Consider the following 21,124-nt stretch of genomic DNA (forward strand, 5'->3'; position numbering starts at 1 on the left):
CTGTATTAACAGGCCTTTACTAGTCCTGTATTACTAGTCCTGTATTAACAGACCTTTACTAGTCCTGTATTACTAGTCCTGTATTAACAGACCTTTACTAGTCCTCTATTACTAGTCCTGTATTAACATACCTTTACTAGTCCTGTATTACTAGTCCTGTATTGCTAGTCCTGTATTACTAGTCCTGTATTACTAGTCCTGTATTAACATACCTTTACTAGTCCTGTATTAACAGACCTTTACTAGTCCTGTACTAACAGACCTTTACTAGTCCTGTATTAACAGACCTTTACTAGTCCTGTATTACTAGTCCTGTATTAACAGACCTTTACTAGTCCTCTATTACTAGTCCTGTATTAACAGACCTTTACTAGTCCTGTACTAACAGACCTTTACTAGTCCTGTACTAACAGACCTTTACTAGTCCTGTATTAACAGACCTTTACTAGTCCTCTATTACTAGTCCTGTATTAACAGACCTTTACTAGTCCTGTATTAACAGACATTTACTAGTCCTGTATTACTAGTCCTGTATTAACAGACCTTTACTAGTCCTGTATTAACAGACCTTTACTAGTCCTGTATTAACCGACCTTTACTAGTCCTGTATTAACCGACCTTTACTAGTCCTGTACTAACAGACCTTTACTAGTCCTGTATTACTAGTCCTGTATTAACAGACCTTTAATAGTCCTCTATTACTAGTCCTGTATTAACATACCTTTACTAGTCCTGTATTACTAGTCCTGTATTACTAGTCCTGTATTAACAGACCTTTACTAGTCCTGTATTAACAGACCTTTACTAGTTCTGTACTAACAGACATTTACTAGTCCTGTATTAACAGACCTTTACTAGTCCTGTATTACTAGTCCTGTATTAACAGACCTTTACTAGTCCTGTATTACTAGTCCTGTATTAACAGACCTCTACTAGTCCTGTATTACTAGTCCTGTATTAACAGACCTTTACTAGTCCTGTATTACTAGTCCTGTATTAACAGACCTCTACTAGTCCTGTATTAGAGGACCTTTACTAGTCCTGTATTAGTGGACCTTTACTAGTCCTGTATTACTAGTCCTGTACTAACATACCTTTACTAGTCCTGTATTAACATACCTTTACTAGTCCTGAAATAAACAGACCTTTACTAGTCCTGTATTAACAGACCTTTACTAGTCCTGTATTAACAGACCTTTACTAGTCCTGTATTAACAGACATTTACTAGTCCTGTATTAACATACCTTTACTAGTCCTGTATTAACAGACCTTTACTAGTCCTGTATTAACAGACCTTAACTAGTCCTGTATTAACAGACCTTTACTAGTCCTGTATTACTAGTCCTGTATTAACAGACCTTTAATAGTCCTCTATTACTAGTCCTGTATTAACAGACCTTTACTAGTCCTGAACTAACAGACCTTTACTAGTCCTGTACTAACAGACCTTTACTAGTCGTCCTGTATTAACAGACCTTTACTAGTCCTCTATTACTAGTCCTGTATTAACAGACCTTTACTAGTCCTGTATTAACAGACATTTACTAGTCCTGTATTACTAGTCCTGTATTAACAGACCTTTACTAGTCCTGTATTAACAGACCTTTACTAGTCCTGTATTAACCGACCTTTACTAGTCCTGTATTAACCGACCTTTACTAGTCCTGTACTAACAGACCTTTACTAGTCCTGTATTAACAGACCTTTACTAGTCCTGTATTACTAGTCCTGTATTAACAGACCTTTAATAGTCCTCTATTACTAGTCCTGTATTAACATACCTTTACTTGTCCTGTATTACTAATCCTGTATTACTAGTCCTGTATTAACAGACCTTTACTAGTCCTGTATTACTAGTCCTGTACTAACAGACCTTTACTAGTCCTGTATTACTAGTCCTGTATTAACAGACCTTTACTAGTCCTGTATTAGAGGACCTTTACTAGTCCTGTATTACTAGTCCTGTATTACTAGTCCTGTATTACTAGTCCTGTATTACTAGTCCTGTACTAACAGACCTTTACTAGTCCTGTATTAGAGGACCTTTACTAGTCCTGTATTACTAGTCCTGTATTAACAGACCTTTACCAGTCCTGTATTACTAGTCCTGTATTAACAGACCTTTACTAGTCCTGTATTACTAGTCCTGTATTACTAGTCCTGTATTAACAGACCTTTACTAGTCCTGTATTACTAGTCCTGTACTAACAGACCTTTACTAGTCCTGTATTACTAGTCCTGTATTAACAGACCTTTACTAGTCCTGTATTAACAGACCTTTACTAGTCCTGTATTAACATACCTTTACTAGTCCTGAAATAAACAGACCTTTACTAGTCCTGTATTAACAGACCTTTACTAGTCCTGTATTAACAGACCTTTACTAGTCCTGTATTAACAGACATTTACTAGTCCTGTATTAACATACCTTTACTAGTCCTGTATTAACAGACCTTTACTAGTCCTGTATTAACAGACCTTAACTAGTCCTGTATTAACAGACCTTTACTAGTCCTGTATTACTAGTCCTGTATTAACAGACCTTTAATAGTCCTCTATTACTAGTCCTGTATTAACAGACCTTTACTAGTCCTGAACTAACAGACCTTTACTAGTCCTGTACTAACAGACCTTTACTAGTCGTCCTGTATTAACAGACCTTTACTAGTCCTCTATTACTAGTCCTGTATTAACAGACCTTTACTAGTCCTGTATTAACAGACATTTACTAGTCCTGTATTACTAGTCCTGTATTAACAGACCTTTACTAGTCCTGTATTAACAGACCTTTACTAGTCCTGTATTAACCGACCTTTACTAGTCCTGTATTAACCGACCTTTACTAGTCCTGTACTAACAGACCTTTACTAGTCCTGTATTAACAGACCTTTACTAGTCCTGTATTACTAGTCCTGTATTAACAGACCTTTAATAGTCCTCTATTACTAGTCCTGTATTAACATACCTTTACTTGTCCTGTATTACTAATCCTGTATTACTAGTCCTGTATTAACAGACCTTTACTAGTCCTGTATTACTAGTCCTGTACTAACAGACCTTTACTAGTCCTGTATTACTAGTCCTGTATTAGCAGACCTTTACTAGTCCTGTATTAGAGGACCTTTACTAGTCCTGTATTACTAGTCCTGTATTACTAGTCCTGTATTACTAGTCCTGTATTACTAGTCCTGTACTAACAGACCTTTACTAGTCCTGTATTAGAGGACCTTTACTAGTCCTGTATTACTAGTCCTGTATTAACAGACCTTTACTAGTCCTGTATTACTAGTCCTGTATTAACAGACCTTTACTAGTCCTGTATTACTAGTCCTGTATTACTAGTCCTGTATTAACAGACCTTTACTAGTCCTGTATTACTAGTCCTGTACTAACAGACCTTTACTAGTCCTGTATTACTAGTCCTGTATTAACAGACCTTTACTAGTCCTGTATTAACAGACCTTTACTAGTCCTGTATTAACATACCTTTACTAGTCCTGTATTAACAGACCTATATAGACGTCTGCAATGCTTTCTTCTTCCCCATAGGGCTCTGGTCTAAAGTAGTGCACTATATAGGGAATAGGGTGCCATAGGGCTCTGGTCTAAAGTAGTGCACTATATAGGGAATAGGGTGCCATAGGGCTCTGGTCTAAAGTAGTGCACTATATAGGGAATAGGGTGCCATAGGGCTCTGGTCTAAAGTAGTGCACTATATAGGGAATAGGGTGCCAGGGGGTTCTGGTCTAAAGTAGTGCACTATATAGGGAATAGGGTGCCATAGGGCTCTGGTCTAAAGTAGTGCACTATATAGGGAATAGGGTGCCATAGGGCTCTGGTCTAAAGTAGTGCACTATATAGGGAATAGGGTGCCATAGGGTTCTGGTCTAAAGTAGTGCACTATATATAGGGAATAGGGTGCCATAGGGCTCTGGTCTAAAGTAGTGCACTCTCTAGGGAATAGGGTGCCGTTTGGGATCTAGACATTCTCTCACAACAGTAATTCCTAGTCAGATAAATGCTCTCACACACACAATATAATCTACCGAGATCCGCTGTTAGATACAAGGACCACTGAACTAGCATCATTCTATGGGGTCATACTATAATCTACAGAGTTCTGCTGTGTCCTATAGTTAGATACAAGGACCACTGAACTAGCATCATTCTATAGGGTCACACTATAATCTACAGAGATCTGCTGTTAGATACAAGGACCACTGAACTAACATCATTCTATAGGGTCACACTATCATCTACAGAGATCTGCTGTTAGATACAAGGACCACTGAACTAACATCATTCTATAGGGTCACACTATCATCTACAGAGTTCTGCTGTGTCCTATAGTTAGATACAAGGACCACAACTAACATCATTCTATAGGGTCACACTATCATCTACAGAGTTCTGCTGTGTCCTATAGTTAGATACAAGGACCACAACTAACATCATTCTATAGGGTCACACTATCATCTACAGAGATCTGCTGTTAGATACAAGGACCACTGAACTAACATCATTCTATAGGGTCACACTATAATCTACAGAGTTCTGCTGTTTCCTATAGTTAGATACAAGGACCACTGAACTAGCATCATTCTATAGGGTCACACTATAATCTACAGAGTTCTGCTGTGTCCTATAGTTAGATACAAGGACCGCTGAACTAGCATCATTCTATAGGGTCACACTATAATCTACAGAGATCTGCTGTGTCCTATAGTTAGACACAAGGACCACTGAACCAGCATCATTCTATAGGGTCACACTATAATCTACAGAGTTCTGCTGTGTCCTATAGTTAGATACAAGGACCACTGAACTAGCATCATTCTATAGGGTCACACTATAATCTACAGAGTTCTGCTGTGTCCTATAGTTAGATACAAGGACCGCTGAACTAGCGTCATGAAAGGTGACAGACGTGTTGATTATTGTTTTCCTCTGAAACTGGCAGTCTTCTCTAATTGCGTTGTGTATCCAGGCCCTTAACTTCGCCTGTCTTTCGTTCCTTCCGCCCCGTCTGCCCACCCAACTGTCTACCTGTCTCCTCAATGATTGATTTACCCCTCAAAAAAAAACTATGATTAACGCATTCTCTGAAATGCGTTGGTTTTACCAATAATATATTACATTTTTCAAAAACAAACTTTTCTATTGTTCTATCAAGAGTTGCCAAATGCATATTTCCATCCTCTCTCTCCTCAGTGGTGACCTGCCCTCCGCCTCCTCCCGTCCACAACGGGCTCCTGGAGGGCTCCGTGTTTGAGTGGGGTACCAGCGTGAGCTACAGCTGCCTGCCCGGGTACGAGCTCTCCTTCCCGGCTATCCTCACCTGTGTGGGCCTGGGCTCCTGGAGAGGAGATCTGCCTCAGTGTCTGCGTGAGTCAACACAACAAACACCTTCATGTTTTAAAGATACAGGTTTTCAACTCTGCACAAAGAGGTTTAAAGATACTGGTTTTCAGCTCTGCACAAAGAGGTTTAAAGAAACAGGTTTCCAACTCTGCACAAAGAGGTTTAAAAAAACAGGTTTCCAACTCTGCACAAAGAGGTTTAAAGAAACAGGTTTCCAACTCTGCACAAAGAGGTTAGGAGATACTGGTTTTCAACTCTGCACAAAGAGGTTTAAAGATACTGGTTTTCAACTCTGCACAAAGAGGTTAGGAGATACAGGTTTTCAACTCTGCACAAAGAGGTTAGGAGATACAGGTTTGCAACTCTACACAAAGAGGTTTAAAGATACTGGTTTTCAACTCTGCACAAAGAGGTTAGGAGATACAGGTTTTCAACTCTGCACAAAGAGGTTTAAAGAAACAGGTTTTCAACTCTACAAAGAGGTTAGGAGATACAGGTTTGCAACTCTACAAAGAGGTTAGGAGATACAGGTTTGCAACTCTGTACAAAGAGGTTAGGAGATACAGGTTTGCAACTCTACAAAGAGGTTTAAAAAAACAGGTTTCCAACTCTGCACAAAGAGGTTTAAAGAAACAGGTTTTCAACTCTGCACAAAGAGGTTTAAAGAAACAGGTTTCCAACTCTGCACAAAGAGGTTTAAAAAAACAGGTTTCCAACTCTGCACAAAGAGGTTTAAAGATACAGGTTTCCAACTCTGCACAAAGAGGTTTAAAGATACTGGTTTTCAACTCTGCACAAAGAGGTTTAAAGATACTGGTTTTCAACTCTGCACAAAGAGGTTAGGAGATACAGGTTTTCAACTCTGCACAAAGAGGTTTAAAGAAACAGGTTTTCAACTCTACAAAGAGGTTAGGAGATACAGGTTTGCAACTCTACAAAGAGGTTAGGAGATACAGGTTTGCAACTCTGTACAAAGAGGTTAGGAGATACAGGTTTGCAACTCTACAAAGAGGTTAGAAGATACAGGTTTTCAACTCTACAAAGAGGTTAGGAGATACAGGTTTGCAACTCTACAAAGAGGTTAGGAGATACAGGTTTGCAACTCTACAAAGAGGTTAGGAGATACAGGTTTTCATCTCTACAAAGAGGTTAGGAGATACAGGTTTGCAACTCCACAAAGAGGTTAGGAGATACAGGTTTTCAACTCTACAAAGAGGTTAGGAGATACAGGTTTGCAACTCTACAAAGAGGTTAGGAGATACAGGTTTGCAACTCTACAAAGAGGTTAGGAGATACAGGTTTGCAACTCTACAAAGAGGTTAGGAGATACAGGTTTTCAACTCTACAAAGAGGTTAGGAGATACAGGTTTTCAACTCTACAAAGAGGTTAGGAGATACAGGTTTTCAACTCTACAAAGAGGTTTATAGAGATACAGGTTTCCACCAAGTAGATAATAATAATTAATATATAATTAATAATAATAATTCATATATAAGTAATAATAATAATTCATATATAATTAATAATAATAATTTATATATAATTAATAATACTTAATATAATAATTAATAATAATAATTTGTTTTGTGTCCCTTTCTTGTATCTTAACCAACAACAGCATCGCCAACAGGTGCATAAATACAGACCAATCACAAACTACAGCAGACAACAGCATCACCAACAGGTGCATAAATACACACCAATCACAAACTATAGCAGACAACAGCATCACCAACAGGTACATAAATACACACCAATCACAAACTATAGCAGACAACAGCATCACCAACATAAATACACACCAATCACAAACTATAGCAGACAACAGCATCGCCAACAGGTACATAAATACACACCAATCACAAACTATAGCAGACAACAGCATCACCAACATAAATACACACCAATCACAAACTACAGCAGACAACAGCATCGCCAACATAAATACACACCAATCACAAACTATAGCAGACAACAGCATCACCAACATAAATACACACCAATCACAAACTATAGCAGACAACAGCATCGCCAACAGGTACATAAATACACACCAATCACAAACTATAGCAGACAACAGCATCACCAACATAAATACACACCAATCACAAACTACAGCAGACAACAGCATCACCAACATAAATACACACCAATCACAAACTATAGCAGACAACAGCATCACCAACATAAATACACACCAATCACAAACTACAGCAGACAACAGCATCACCAACATAAATACACACCAATCACAAACTATAGCAGACAACAGCATCGCCAACAGGTACATAAATACACACCAATCACAAACTACAGCAGACAACAGCATCACCAACATAAATACACACCAATCACAAACTACAGCAGACAACAGCATCACCAACATAAATACACACCAATCACAAACTACAGCAGACAACAGCATCACCAACATAAATACACACCAATCACAAACTACAGCAGACAACAGCATCACCAACATAAATACACACCAATCACAAACTACAGCAGACAACAGCATCACCAACATAAATACACACCAATCACAAACTATAGCAGACAACAGCATCACCAACAGGTACATAAATACAGACCAATCACAAACTACAGCAGACAACAGCATCGCCAACAGGTACATAAATACACACCAATCACAAACTACAGCAGACAACAGCATCGCCAACAGTTACATAAATACACAGCAATCACAAACTATAGCAGACAACACATGGATACAGTTCCTAATTCAGATCGTAAATTATTCTGGTGGGAATTAATGATTTCTGGGCTCTGCCGGTTTTGTGAAGATGGACTCTGTATCGGCGGCCTGATGGTAGGAGCTGGTACTCCTGGTTGAGTGGGTGTGATAGTTCGGTGGCAACTGCCATGTCATAGTGTTTCTGAGATGTTCAACTCTCTACAAACACATAGACTGCCATGTCATATTGTTTCTGAGATGTTCAACTCTCTACAAACACATAGATTGCCATGTCATATTGTTTCTGAGATGTTCAACTCTCTACAAACACATAGATTGCCATGACATATTGTTTCTGAGATGTTCAACTCTCTACAAACACATAGATTGCCATGTCATCTGGTTTCTGAGATGTACAAAGAGGTAGATTGCATATTGTACTGTATAAAAATAGCATGTTGTCTTCTATATTGTGATGAATAATAGGGAGGCTTGCTACAATGCACAGCTGAGAGATTTGAGACGTTAAAAAACGGGACAAAGTGCTGACCATGTAAATCCTGAAAAGTGATAATGTATGCATAGTGTGCAGTAAATGCTTCCTCTATTATCCCCAGTAGATTGGTTCTACTACATCAAATACAGTACAGAGCCAATACAGAGCTGGGTCTTTACACTGCTGAATATAGAGATTAACACCACAGTAGTACAGTACAGTACAGGGTAATACCACTAGATTAACACCACAGTAGTACAGTATAGGGTAATACCACTAGATTAACACCACAGCTGTACAGTACAGTATAGGGTAATACCACTAGATTAACACCACAACTGTACAGTACAGTATAGGGTAATACCACTAGATTAACACCACAGCAGTACAGTACAGTACAGGGTAATACCACTAGATTAACACCACAGTAGTACAGTATAGGGTAATACCACTAGATTAACACCACAGCAGTACAGTACAGGGTAATACCACTAGATTAACACCACAGCAGTACAGTACAGTATAGGGTAATACCACTAGATTAACACCACATCAGTACAGTACAGTATAGGGTAATACCACTAGATTAACACCACAGCAGTACAGTACAGTATAGAGTAATACCACTAGATTAACACCACAGCAGTACAGTACAGTATAGGGTAATACCACTAGATTAACACCACATCAGTACAGTACAGTATAGGGTAATACCACTAGATTAACACCACAGCTGTACAGTACAGGGTAATACCACTAGATTAACACCACAGCAGTACAGTACAGTATAGGGTAATACCACTAGATTAACACCACATCAGTACAGTACAGTATAGGGTAGGGTAATACCACTAGATTAACACCACATCAGTACAGTACAGTATAGGGTAATACCACTAGATTAACACCACAGTAGTACAGTATAGGGTAATACCACTAGATTAACACCACATCAGTACAGTATAGGGTAATACCACTAGATTAACACCACAGCAGTATAGTACAGTATAGGGTAATACCACTAGATTAACACCACAGTAGTACAGTACAGGGTAATACCACTAGATTAACACCACAGTAGTACAGTACAGTACAGGGTAATACCACTAGATTAACACCACAGTAGTACAGTACAGGGTAATACCACTAGATTAACACCACAGCAGTACAGTACAGGGTAATACCACTAGATTAACACCACAGCTGTACAGTACAGTATAGGGTAATACCACTAGATTAACACCACAGCAGTACAGTACAGTATAGGGTAATACCACTAGATTAACACCACAGCAGTACAGTACAGTATAGGGTAATACCACTAGATTAACACCACAGCAGTACAGTATAGGGTAATACCTCTAGATTAACACCACATCAGTACAGTATAGGGTAATACCACTAGATTAACACCACAGTAGTACAGTACAGTATAGGGTAATACCACTAGATTAACACCACAGCAGTACAGTATAGGGTAATACCACTAGATTAACACCACATCTGTACAGTATAGGGTAATACCACTAGATTAACACCACATCAGTACAGTATAGGGTAATACCACTAGATTAACACCACAGTAGTACAGTACAGTACAGGGTAATACCACTAGATTAACACCACAGCTGTACAGTACAGTATAGGGTAATACCACTAGATTAACACCACAGCTGTACAGTATAGGGTAATACCACTAGATTAACACCACATCAGTACAGTATAGGGTAATACCACTAGATTAACACCACAGTAGTACAGTACAGTACAGGGTAATACCACTAGATGAACACCACAGCTGTACAGTACAGTATAGGGTAATACCACTAGATTAACACCACAGCTGTACAGTATAGGGTAATACCACTAGATTAACACCACAGTAGTACAGTACAGTATAGGGTAATACCACTAGATTAACACCACAGCTGTACAGTATAGGGTAATACCACTAGATTAACACCACATCAGTACAGTATAGGGTAATACCACTAGATTAACACCACAGTAGTACAGTACAGTACAGGGTAATACCACTAGATTAACACCACAGCTGTACAGTACAGTATAGGGTAATACCACTAGATTAACACCACAGCTGTACAGTATAGGGTAATACCACTAGATTAACACCACATCAGTACAGTACAGTATAGGGTAATAACACCACTCCCTCATTCTCCCATCTGCACTGATCTTATAATATTGCTAAAGATAGAGGTACATGTTCTCTACTACGCAACATCATCAACAACAACAACAACATCTCTGCAGTTCACTTGTCCAACAGGGTTATAGAGAGTAGCTTTGTCTCAAATGGCACTGACAGGGTTCTGGTCAAATCTAGTGCACTTTATAGGGAATATGGTCCCATTTGGGACTCGGGCCTAGGATTCTAACAATTCTGCAACTGTCTGGCATCTCTCTGCATGTCTACTGATAACTGGGAAGAATAGAACATTCATCAAGGAGAAAAAGTTAGGAGACTCCAAAGCCTGAGTCCACAGGCGGGTTTAACACCAGGCCTATTTGTTATGCACAGCTAGTTCTGGCCCCCAGCCGTCCATCCCATCTACGTTATATTTCCATAAAACAGAAGGTTATCACTGGTGCTGCCGCTCACAGCCGTGACAAATGGCTGTGTCACCCTTTTTGGTCCTTAACATTCTAGAATGCCAGTGGAATGTTGAGACTCATCGTCGGAATATTGAGAATGGAATGTTGAGGGTCATTGTCGGAATATTGAGAATGGAATGTTGAGTGTCATTGTCGGAATATTGAGAATTGAATGTTGAGGGTCATCGTCGGAATATTGAGAATGGAATGTTGAGGGTCATTGTCGGAATATTGAGAATGGAATGTTGAGGGTCATCGTCGGAATATTGAGAATGGAATGTTGAGGGTCATCGTCGGAATATTGAGAATGGAATGTTGAGGGTCATTGTCGGAATATTGAGAATGGAATGTTGAGTGTCATTGTCGGAATATTGAGAATGGAATGTTGAGGGTCATTGTCGGAATATTGAGAATGGAATGTTGAGGGTCATTGTCGGAATATTGAGAATGGAATGTTGAGTGTCATTGTCGGAATATTGAGAATGGAATGTTGAGTGTCATCGTCAGAATATTGAGAATGGAATGTTGGAATGTTTGACAGGTGACAATTCCATCAGGACTCTTGCAGTGTATTCAGTCCTTAGTATCTTTATCTGTTGGCATGTCACTAACACCTAAGAGGGAATGAATTCACAGTTCATAATGTCTGAAACATTTAGACAAATATCAGTGTTGAGGAAGACATTAAATAACGTGATAGAATGTAGTTTTAGGATATTTACAGGCAGACTGTTTTTCATTTTATATTCTCGGTTAGTATTGCGTACTGAGAGGAAGCCATCTCCGGGCTATTGTGTGGTAATGGCTTTTGGAGCCGGTGTGTTTTGGCTGTGTGTACGTAGCAGAGAGAAAGAGAGAGAGAGAGAGAGAGAGAGAGAGAGAGAGAGAGAGAGAGAGGACAGATAGAGAGAGATGATAGAGAGAGAGAGAGGGAGAGGGAGAGGGAGAGAGGGGAGAGAGAGAGGGGAGAGAGAGAATGAGATATGGAACACTAAAGAACACTAAACTTATCTCTTCGTCCAGACCTGCAACATGAGGCAGATGTCAAGTCCTGAGGAGCTGCAAGCGGCAGCCGGAGCCACATTGTTGACTTTATCCCCGTAGTGCTGCCTGATTCCCATGGCTGACTGCGTGACTTGACACAGTGACTCTGACTGCGTGACTGAGAACAGTGATTCTGAGTGCGTCCCAAATGCCACACTATTCCCTATATGGTGGCTTACTTCTGATCATACTTTTAATCAGATCCCTATGAGCTCTGGTCAAAAGTAGTGCACTATATAGGGGAATAGACTGCCGTTTGGGACGCCGAACCAGCTGACTCTGGTCTCCCTCTCTCTCTCTCTCTCTCTCTCTCTCTCTCTGCTTTCTTATAATCTAGCATTAAGTAGCTAAAGCCTAAAGCTAACTAGAACCCTGCTGATGGCGATCAGCTGGTGGAGAGGGAGGATGGATGATTCTTCTGCTTCAGCTGGTGGAGAGGGAGGATGGATGATTCTTCTGCTTCAGCTGGTGGAGAGGGAGAATGGCTGATTCCTCTGCTTCAGCTGGTAGAGAGGGAGAATGGATGATTCTTCTGCTTCAGCTGGTAGAGAGGGAGAATGGATGATTCTTCTGCTTCAGCTGGTAGAGAGGGAGAATGGATGATTCTTCTGCTTCAGCTGGTAGAGAGGGAGAATGGATGATTCCTCTGCTTCAGCTGGTGGAGAGGGAGAATGGATGATTCCTCTGCTTCAGCTGGTAGAGAGGGAGAATGGCTGATGCCTCTGCTTCAGCTGGTGGAGAGGGAGAATGGCTGATGCCTCTGCTTCAGCTGGTGGAGAGGGAGAATGGCTGATGCCTCTGCTTCAGCTGGTGGAGAGGGAGAATGGACGATTCCTCTGCTTCAGCTGGTAGAGAGGGAGAATGGATGATTCCTCTGCTTCAGCTGGTAGAGAGGGAGAATGGATGATTCCTCTGCTTCAGCCTGGTGGAGAGGGAGAATGGATGATTCCTCTGCTTCAGCCTGGTGGAGAAGGAGAATGGATGATTCCTCTGCTTCAGCTGGTGGAGAGGGAGAATGGATGATTCCTCTGCTTCAGCTGGTGGAGAGGGAGAATGGATGATTCCTCTGCTTCAGCTGGTTGAGAGGGAGAATGGCTGATTCCTCTGCTTCAGCCTGGTAGAGATGGAGAATGGATGATTCCTCTGCTTCAGCTGGTGGAGAGGGAGAATGGATGATTCCTCTGCTTCAGCTGGTGGAGAGGGAGAATGGAGGATTCCTCTGCTTCAGCCTGGTGGAGAGGGAGAATGGAGGATTCCTCTGCTTCAGCCTGGTGGAGAGGGAGAATGAATGATTCCTCTGCTTCAGCTTGTTAGAGAGGGAGAATGGATGATTCCTCTGCTTCAGCTGGTGGAGAGGGAGAATGGATGATTCCTCTGCTTCTGCTGGTAGATAGGGAGAATGGATGATTTCTCTGCTTCTGCTGGTAGAGAGGGAGAATGGATGATTCCTCTGCTTCATCTGGTAGAGAGGGAGAATGGCTGATACCTCTGCTTCAGCTGGTAGAGAGGGGGAATGGCTGATTCCTCTGCTTCAGCCTGGTGGAGAGGGAGAATGGATGATTCCTCTGCTTCAGCCTGGTGGAGAGGGAGAATGGATGATTCCTCTGCTTCAGCCTGGTGGAGAGGGAGAATGGATGATTCCTCTGCTTCAGCCTGGTGGAGAGGGAGAATGGATGATTCCTCTGCTTCTGCTGGTAGAGAGGGAGAATGGATGATTCATCTGCTTCAGCCTGGTGGAGAGGGAGAAAGGATGATTCCTCTGCTTCAACTCCTGTTGGTCTCCATTTCATTAGGCAGACAGTGGAGTAGTGGAGGAGCAGTAACCCACAGGGTTTCGTTCCATCCCTGTGCTACTGACAGGGGTGGCAAATAGCACCCTATTCCTTTATTAGTGCACTACTTTTGACTGGGCTCTAGTCAGCCGTAGTGCACTACTTTTGACTGGGCTCTAGTCAGCCGTAGTGCACTACTTTTGACTGGGCTCTAGTCAGCCGTAGTGCACTACTTTTGACTGGGCTCTAGTCAGCCGTAGTGCACTACTTTTGACTGAGCTCTAGTCAGCCGTAGTGCACTACTTTTGCTGAGCTCTAGTCAGCCGTAGTGCACTACTTTTGACTGAGCTCTAGTCAGCCGTAGTGCACTACTTTTGCTGAGCTCTAGTCAGCAGTAGTGCACTACAGTATGTAGGGCGTAGGGTGCCATTTGGAAAGCATACAGAGAGGTAGAGCTCTGAGTTTTCGTCCTGTCTGGCACGGAGGGCTTCAGCTGTGTTGTTAACCCTCAAGACCATGTCAGGAAATACATTTTTTTGACGAGGGTAATTATTAAGATGTAACCCCGGGGTGGCTCTCCCACCCTCTTCACCCCGCGGACACTGGAGTCTCTATTCAAAGAATCTTCTCACTGTATTTATTCACTGGTGGCTGGTGTCCCAATCAAATAAAATACCTGATTGAATCACTTGAAAAGAATCCAAACTAAAGTGACATACCACATGATACCATATGATCTACCCATGGATAAAAGATTGATTAAAAACAACAGAATGTTTTAGTTATGTGCCAAACAACAGCACAGTGGTGGTTGCTAAGGCTTCACCTAATGGGGATCCACATCCAGAATACAAAGAAGAACACAATGGGGGTTGCTAAGGCTTCACTTCATGGGGATCCACATCCAGAATATAAAAGAAGAGCACAGTGGTGGTTGCTAAGGCTTCACTTCATGGGGATCCACATCCAGAATATAAAAGAAGAGTACAGTGGTGGTTGCTAAGGCTTCACTTAATGGGGATCCACATCAAGAATATAAAAGAAGAGCACAGTGGTGGTTGCTAAGGCTTCACTTAATGGGGATCCACATCCAGAATATTAAAGAAGAGCACAGTGGTGGTTGCTAAGGCTTCACTTAATGGGGATCCACATCAAGAATATTAAAGAAGAGCACAGTGGTGGTTGCTAAGGCTTCACTTAATGGGGATCCACATCCAGAATATTAAAGAAGAGCACAGTGGTGGTTGCTAAGGCTTACTTAATGGGGATCCACATCCAGAATACAAAGAAGAACACAATGGGGGTTGCTAAGGCTTCACTTCATGGGGATCCACATCAAGAATATAAAAGAAGAGCACAGTGGTGGTTGCTAAGGCTTCACTTCATGGGGATCCACATCAAGAATACATAATAAATCATAAACAAGTTAACTAAATCCAATGTTTGGGTCTCTCCACTCCCACCATTTAATATACCATATAATCGGCCCATCCAATATGAAACATTTATAAAAATGAACATGACTGAATAATGTTTTAGTTATGTGGACTATGTTTTAGTTATGACGGCACAGAGAAGATGGCTGCTCCTAACCGATTGTGTTTTTATCTTCGTTTTTTTTGCGTTGGTTGTAACTTTTTTTTTATTACTTATTTTGTACATAATGTTGCTGCTACCGTCTCTTAAGACCGAAAAATAACTTCTGGACATCAGAACAGCGATCACTCATCACGAACTGGCAGAATCCTTTTTTTTTTGCCTTTAACAAGTTTGACGAGCCCGGCGTGAAGGACATACTGCTTTCCCAGGAACAGGCCCAAATCCCCATCATTTGCGTGAAGAGACGACGGAGAAAAAGAGGACCGAGGTCGGGCTGCCTTCTGAGAATTCGTAGGCGATCGAATAAACCACCCCTGCTTTCTAGCTAACGTGCAATCATTAGAACATAAAATCGATGACCTATGTAGGAAGCTTAAACTACCAAAAGTGCATTAAAAATGGTAATATCTATTTCTTCACGGAGTCGTGGCTGAACGACGACAATATCAACATACAGATGGCTGGTTATACGCTGTATCGGCAGGATAGAACAGCAGCATCTGGGAAGACAAGGAGTGGTGGACTATGCATATATGTAAACAACAGCTGGTGCACGATATCTAAGGAAGTGTCTAAGGTTTTGCTCGCCTGAGGTAGAGTATCTCATGATAAGCTGTAGAATCAATCAATCAAATGTATTTATAAAGCCCCTCTTGCATCAGCTTATGTCACAAAGTGCTGTACAGAAACCCAGCCTAAAACCCCAAACAGCAAGCAATGCAGGTGTAGAAGCACAGTAGCTAGGAAAAACTCCCTAGAAAGGCCAGAACCTAGGAAGAAACCTAGAGAGGAACCAGGCTATGAGGGGTGGTCAGTCCTCTTCTGTCTGTGCCGGGTGGAGATTATAACAGAACATGGCCAAGATGTTCAAATGTTCACCAGCAGTGTCAAATAATAGAACACACTGTCTACCTAGAGAGTTTTCATCTGTATTTTTCGTAGCTGTCTACATACCACCACAGACCGATGCTGGCACTAAGACCACACTCAATGATCTGTATTCCGCCATAAGCAAACAGGAAAATGCTCATCCAGAGGCGGCGCTCCTAGTGGCCGGGGGCTTTAATGCAGGGAAACTTAAATTTGTTTTACCCAAATTTCTATCAGCATGTTAAATGTGCAACCAGAGGGAAAACAACTCTAGACCACCTTTACTCAACACACAGAGACACGTACAAAGCTCTCCCTCGCCCTCCATTTGGCAAATCTGACCATAATTCTAGCCTCCTAATTCCTGCTTACAAGCAAAAAATAAAGCAGGAAGCACCAGTGACTCGGTCAATAAAAAAGTGGTCAGATGAAGCAGATGCTAAGCTACAGGACTGTTTTGCGCAGACTGGAACATGTTCCGGGATTCTTCCAATGGCATTGAGGAGTACACTACATCAGTCACTGGCTTCATCAATAAGTGCATTGATGACGTCGTCCCCACAGTGATAGTACATGCATACCCCAACCAGAAGCCATGGATTACAGGCAACATCCGCAATGAGCTCAACGCTAGAGCTGTCACTTTCAAGGAGCGGGACTCTAACCCGGGAAGCTTATAATAAATCCCACTTTGCCCACCGACGAACCATCAAACAGGCAAAGTGTCAATACAGGACTAAGATCGAATTGTACTATACCGACTCCGACCCTGGTTTGCAGGGCTTGCAAACCATTACTACAAAGGGAAGCACAGCCGAGAGCTGCCCAGTGACACGAGCCTACCAGACGAGCTGAACTACTTCTATGCTCGCTTCGAGGCAAATAACACAGAAACATGCATGAGTGCATCAGCTGTTCCGGATGACTGTTTGATCACGCTCTCCGCAGCCGATGTGAGTAAGACCTTTAAACAGGTTAAAATTCACAAGGCCGCAGGGCCAGGCGGTTTACCAGGACGTGTATTGCGAGCATGCGCTGACCAAATGGCAAGTGTCTTCACTGACATTTTCAAACTCTCCCTGTCCGAGTCTGTAATACCAACATGTTTTAAGCAGACCACCATTATCCCTGTGCTCAAGAACACTAATGTAACCTGCCTAAATGACTACTGACCCGTAGCACTCACACCTGTAGTCATGAAGTGCTTTAAAAGGCTGGTCATGGCTCACATCAACACCATTATCCCAGAAACCCCAGACCCACTCCAATTCTCATACCTCTCTAACAGATCCACAGATGATGCAATATCTATCTTTCCCACCTGGACAAAAGGAACACCTATGTGAGAATGCTATTCATTGAACACAGCTCAGCATTCAACACCATAATGCCTTCAACACTCATCAAATAAGATAAGGACCCTGGGACTAAACACCTCCCTCTGCAACTGGATCCTGGACTTGCTGACAGGCCGCCCCCAGGTGGTAAGAGTAGGTAAAAACACATCCGCCACGCTGATCCTCAACACAGGGGCCCCTTAGGGTTGCGTGCTCAGTCCCCTCCTGTACTCCCTGTACTCCCTGTTCACTAATGACTGCACGGCCAGGCAAAACTCCAAAACCATTAAGGTTGCCGATGACACAACAGTGGTGGGCCTGATCACCGACAACGACGAGACAGCCAATAGGGAGGAGGTCAGAGATCAAGACAAAGGAGAGGATTGTGGACTACAAGAAAAGGAGGATCGCTGTAGTGGTGCAGGTTGAGAGCTTCAAGTTCCTTGATGTCCACATCACCAACAAACTAACATGGTCCAAGCACACCAAGACAGTTGTGAAGAGGGCACAACAAAACCTATGTCCCTTCAGGAGACTGAAAAGATTTGGCATGGGTCCTCAGATCCTCAAAAGGTTCTACAGCTGCATCATTGAGAGCATCCTGACTGGTTGTATCACTGCCTGGTACCTCTATACCAGGCGGTGTCAGAGGAAGGCCCTAAAAACTGTCAAAGTATCCAGCCACCCTAGTCATAGACTGTTCTCTCTGCTACCACACGTTAAGTGGTACCGGAGCACTAAGTGTAGGTCCAAGAGGCTTCTAAACAGCTTCTACCCCCAAGCCATAAGACTCCTAAACATCTAATCAAATGGCTACTAAGACTATTTGCATTGCCACCTCTCCCCCCTTTTACACCACTGCTACTCTCTGTTATTATCTATGCATAGTCACTTTAATAACTCTACCTACATGTACAGTATGTTTGAAACTGTGATGACCCAGAAGAACCCCAGGAAGAATAGGGCTCATTAAGGTGTCAGTTAACGGGGATTCATAATAATGAAGGCAAACCAATCCAATAGTTTCTCACGGCTTCGCTGCTTGAACCCTTCTCTGATTGAGGGTTAAATACGGAAGACACGTGTGCAACTGACTAGGTATCCCCCTTTCCCTTTCCCTAATGAATAATTAATCACAGGTAATTAATAATTAATCAAACTCATTCCATGGAGGAACGAATGTGTCTGTGCGTTTTCACTCCTCCCTTGTACTTGAACTCTCTTCACCTTGTTGTCTAGGTCTTCATTGGCTAGTTAGGAACTCTCCTCAGTTTGTTGTCAAGGTCTACATTGGCTAATTAGGAACTCCCCTCACCTGGTTGTCTAGGTCTTCATTGGCTAGTTAGGAACTCTCCCCACCTTGTTGTCTAGGTCTTCATTGGCTAGTTAGGGACTCCCCTCACCTGGTTGTCTAGGTTTTCATTGGCTAGTTAGGAACTCTCCTCACCTTGTTGTCTTCATTGGCTAGTTAGGAACTCTCCTCACCTGGTTGTCTAGGTCTTCATTGGCTAGTTAGGAACTCTCCTCACCTGGTTGTCTAGGTCTTCATTGGATAGTTAGGAACTCTCCTCACCTGGTTGTCTAGGTCTTCATTGGCTAGTTAGGAACTCCCCTCACCTGGTTGTCTAGGTCTTCATTGGCTAGTTAGGAACTCCCCTCACCTGGTTGTCTAGGTCTTCATTGGCTAGTTAGGAACTCCCCTCACCTGGTTGTCTTCATTGGCTAGTTGGGATCTCCCCTCACCTTGTTGTCTAGGTCTTCATTGTCTAGTTAGGAACTCCCCTCACCTGGTTGTCTAGGTTTTCATTGGCTAGTTAGGAACTCTCCTCACCTTGTTGTCTTCATTGGCTAGTTAGGAACTCTCTTCACCTGTTTGTCTAGGTCTTCATTGGCTAGTTAGGAACTCTCCTCACCTGGTTGTCTAGGTCTTCATTGGGTAGTTAGGAACTCTCTTCACCTGTTTGTCTAGGTCTTCATTGGCTAGCTAGGAACTCTCCTCACCTTGGTGTCTAGGTCTTCATTGGCTAGTTAGGAACTCCCCTCACCTGATTGTCTAGGTCTTCATTGGCTAGTTAGGAACTCCCCTCACCTGGTTGTCTAGGTCTTCATTGGCTAGTTAGGAACTCCCCTCACCTGGTTGTCTAGGTCTTCATTGGCTAGTTAGGAACTCCCCTCACCAGGTTGTCTTTATTGGCTAGTTAGGAAGTCCCCTCACCTGGTTGTCTTCATTGATTAGTTAGAAACTTTCCTCGCCTTGTTGTCTAGGTCTTCTTTGATTAGTTAAGAAGTCCCCTCACCTGGTTGTCTTCATTGGCTAGTTAGGAACTCCCCTCACCTGGTTGTCTCGGTAACTTCATTGATTAGTTAGGAACTCCCCTCACCTGGTTGTCTCTGTAACTTCATTGATTAGTTAGGAACTCCCCTCACCTGGTTGTCTCTGTAACTTCATTGATTAGTTAGGAACTCCCCTCACCTGGTTGTCTCGGTAACTTCATTGATTAGTTAGGATCTCCCCTCACCTGGTTGTGTAGGTCTTCATTGGGAACCAATTAAAAGGAAATAACAAAACCAGCAGCCATTGGGCCCCTCACATGGAATGAGTTTGACAGACCTGGAATAAATTAAGAATAACCTACTGAATTAAAGCCAGGGTTTTGGGTCTCTCCTCTCCCAGCCATATAATATGCCTTATGATCTGCCCATGCACTATAAACATGGATAAAACACAACATGAGTGAGGAATTTGTTTCATTTATGAGTCAGGATGAATTCAGTGAACTAAAAGCTATTGTTTTGGGCCTCTCCATTCCAGCCAAGTTCTGTGGAGACCCTGGTACCCCAGCCAAGGGGAAAAGAGAAGGACGAAGTTTAATCTACAAGTCAGAGGTTACCTTCAGCTGTAGCGCCCCCTATGTCCTGGTGGGGTCAACTACACGCATCTGTCAGGACGACAGCACCTGGAGCGGCTCTCAGCCACGATGCATAGGTAGGTAACAACAACATACTGTAACAGCTACAGTCTATAGGTAACAACATCATACTGTAACAGCTACAGTCTATAAGTAACAACATCATACTGTAACAGCTACAGTCTACAGGTAACATCATACTGTAACAACTACAGTCTATAGGTAACAACATCATACCGTAACAACTACAGTCTACAGGTAACAACACCATACTGTAACAGCTACAGTCTACAGGTAACAACAACATACTGTAACAACTACAGTCTATAGGTAACAACATACCGTAACAGCTACAGTCTACAGGTAACATCATACTGTAACAACTACAGTCTATAGGTAACAGCAACATATTGTAACAAC

At 42.2% G+C, this 21,124-nt stretch overlaps 1 protein-coding gene across 1 annotated transcript in view; it reads left to right on the forward strand.

Moving 5' to 3' along the window:
- LOC149984278 (CUB and sushi domain-containing protein 3-like) overlaps nt 1–21,124 on the forward strand; it is a 569,716-nt gene that overhangs the window by 522,534 nt on the left and 26,058 nt on the right. Inside the window, exons 62-63 of the mRNA XM_090219648.1 lie at nt 5,213–5,386; nt 20,608–20,781. Coding sequence (XP_090075774.1) covers nt 5,213–5,386; nt 20,608–20,781 — 348 coding nt within the window. The remainder of the gene's footprint in view (nt 1–5,212; nt 5,387–20,607; nt 20,782–21,124) is intronic.

The sequence above is a fragment of the Oncorhynchus mykiss genome, chromosome 3 (genome assembly GCF_057628025.1).
Source record: "Oncorhynchus mykiss isolate SJ-2025 chromosome 3, ASM5762802v1, whole genome shotgun sequence".
Classification (NCBI taxonomy): Eukaryota; Metazoa; Chordata; class Actinopteri; order Salmoniformes; family Salmonidae; genus Oncorhynchus; species Oncorhynchus mykiss.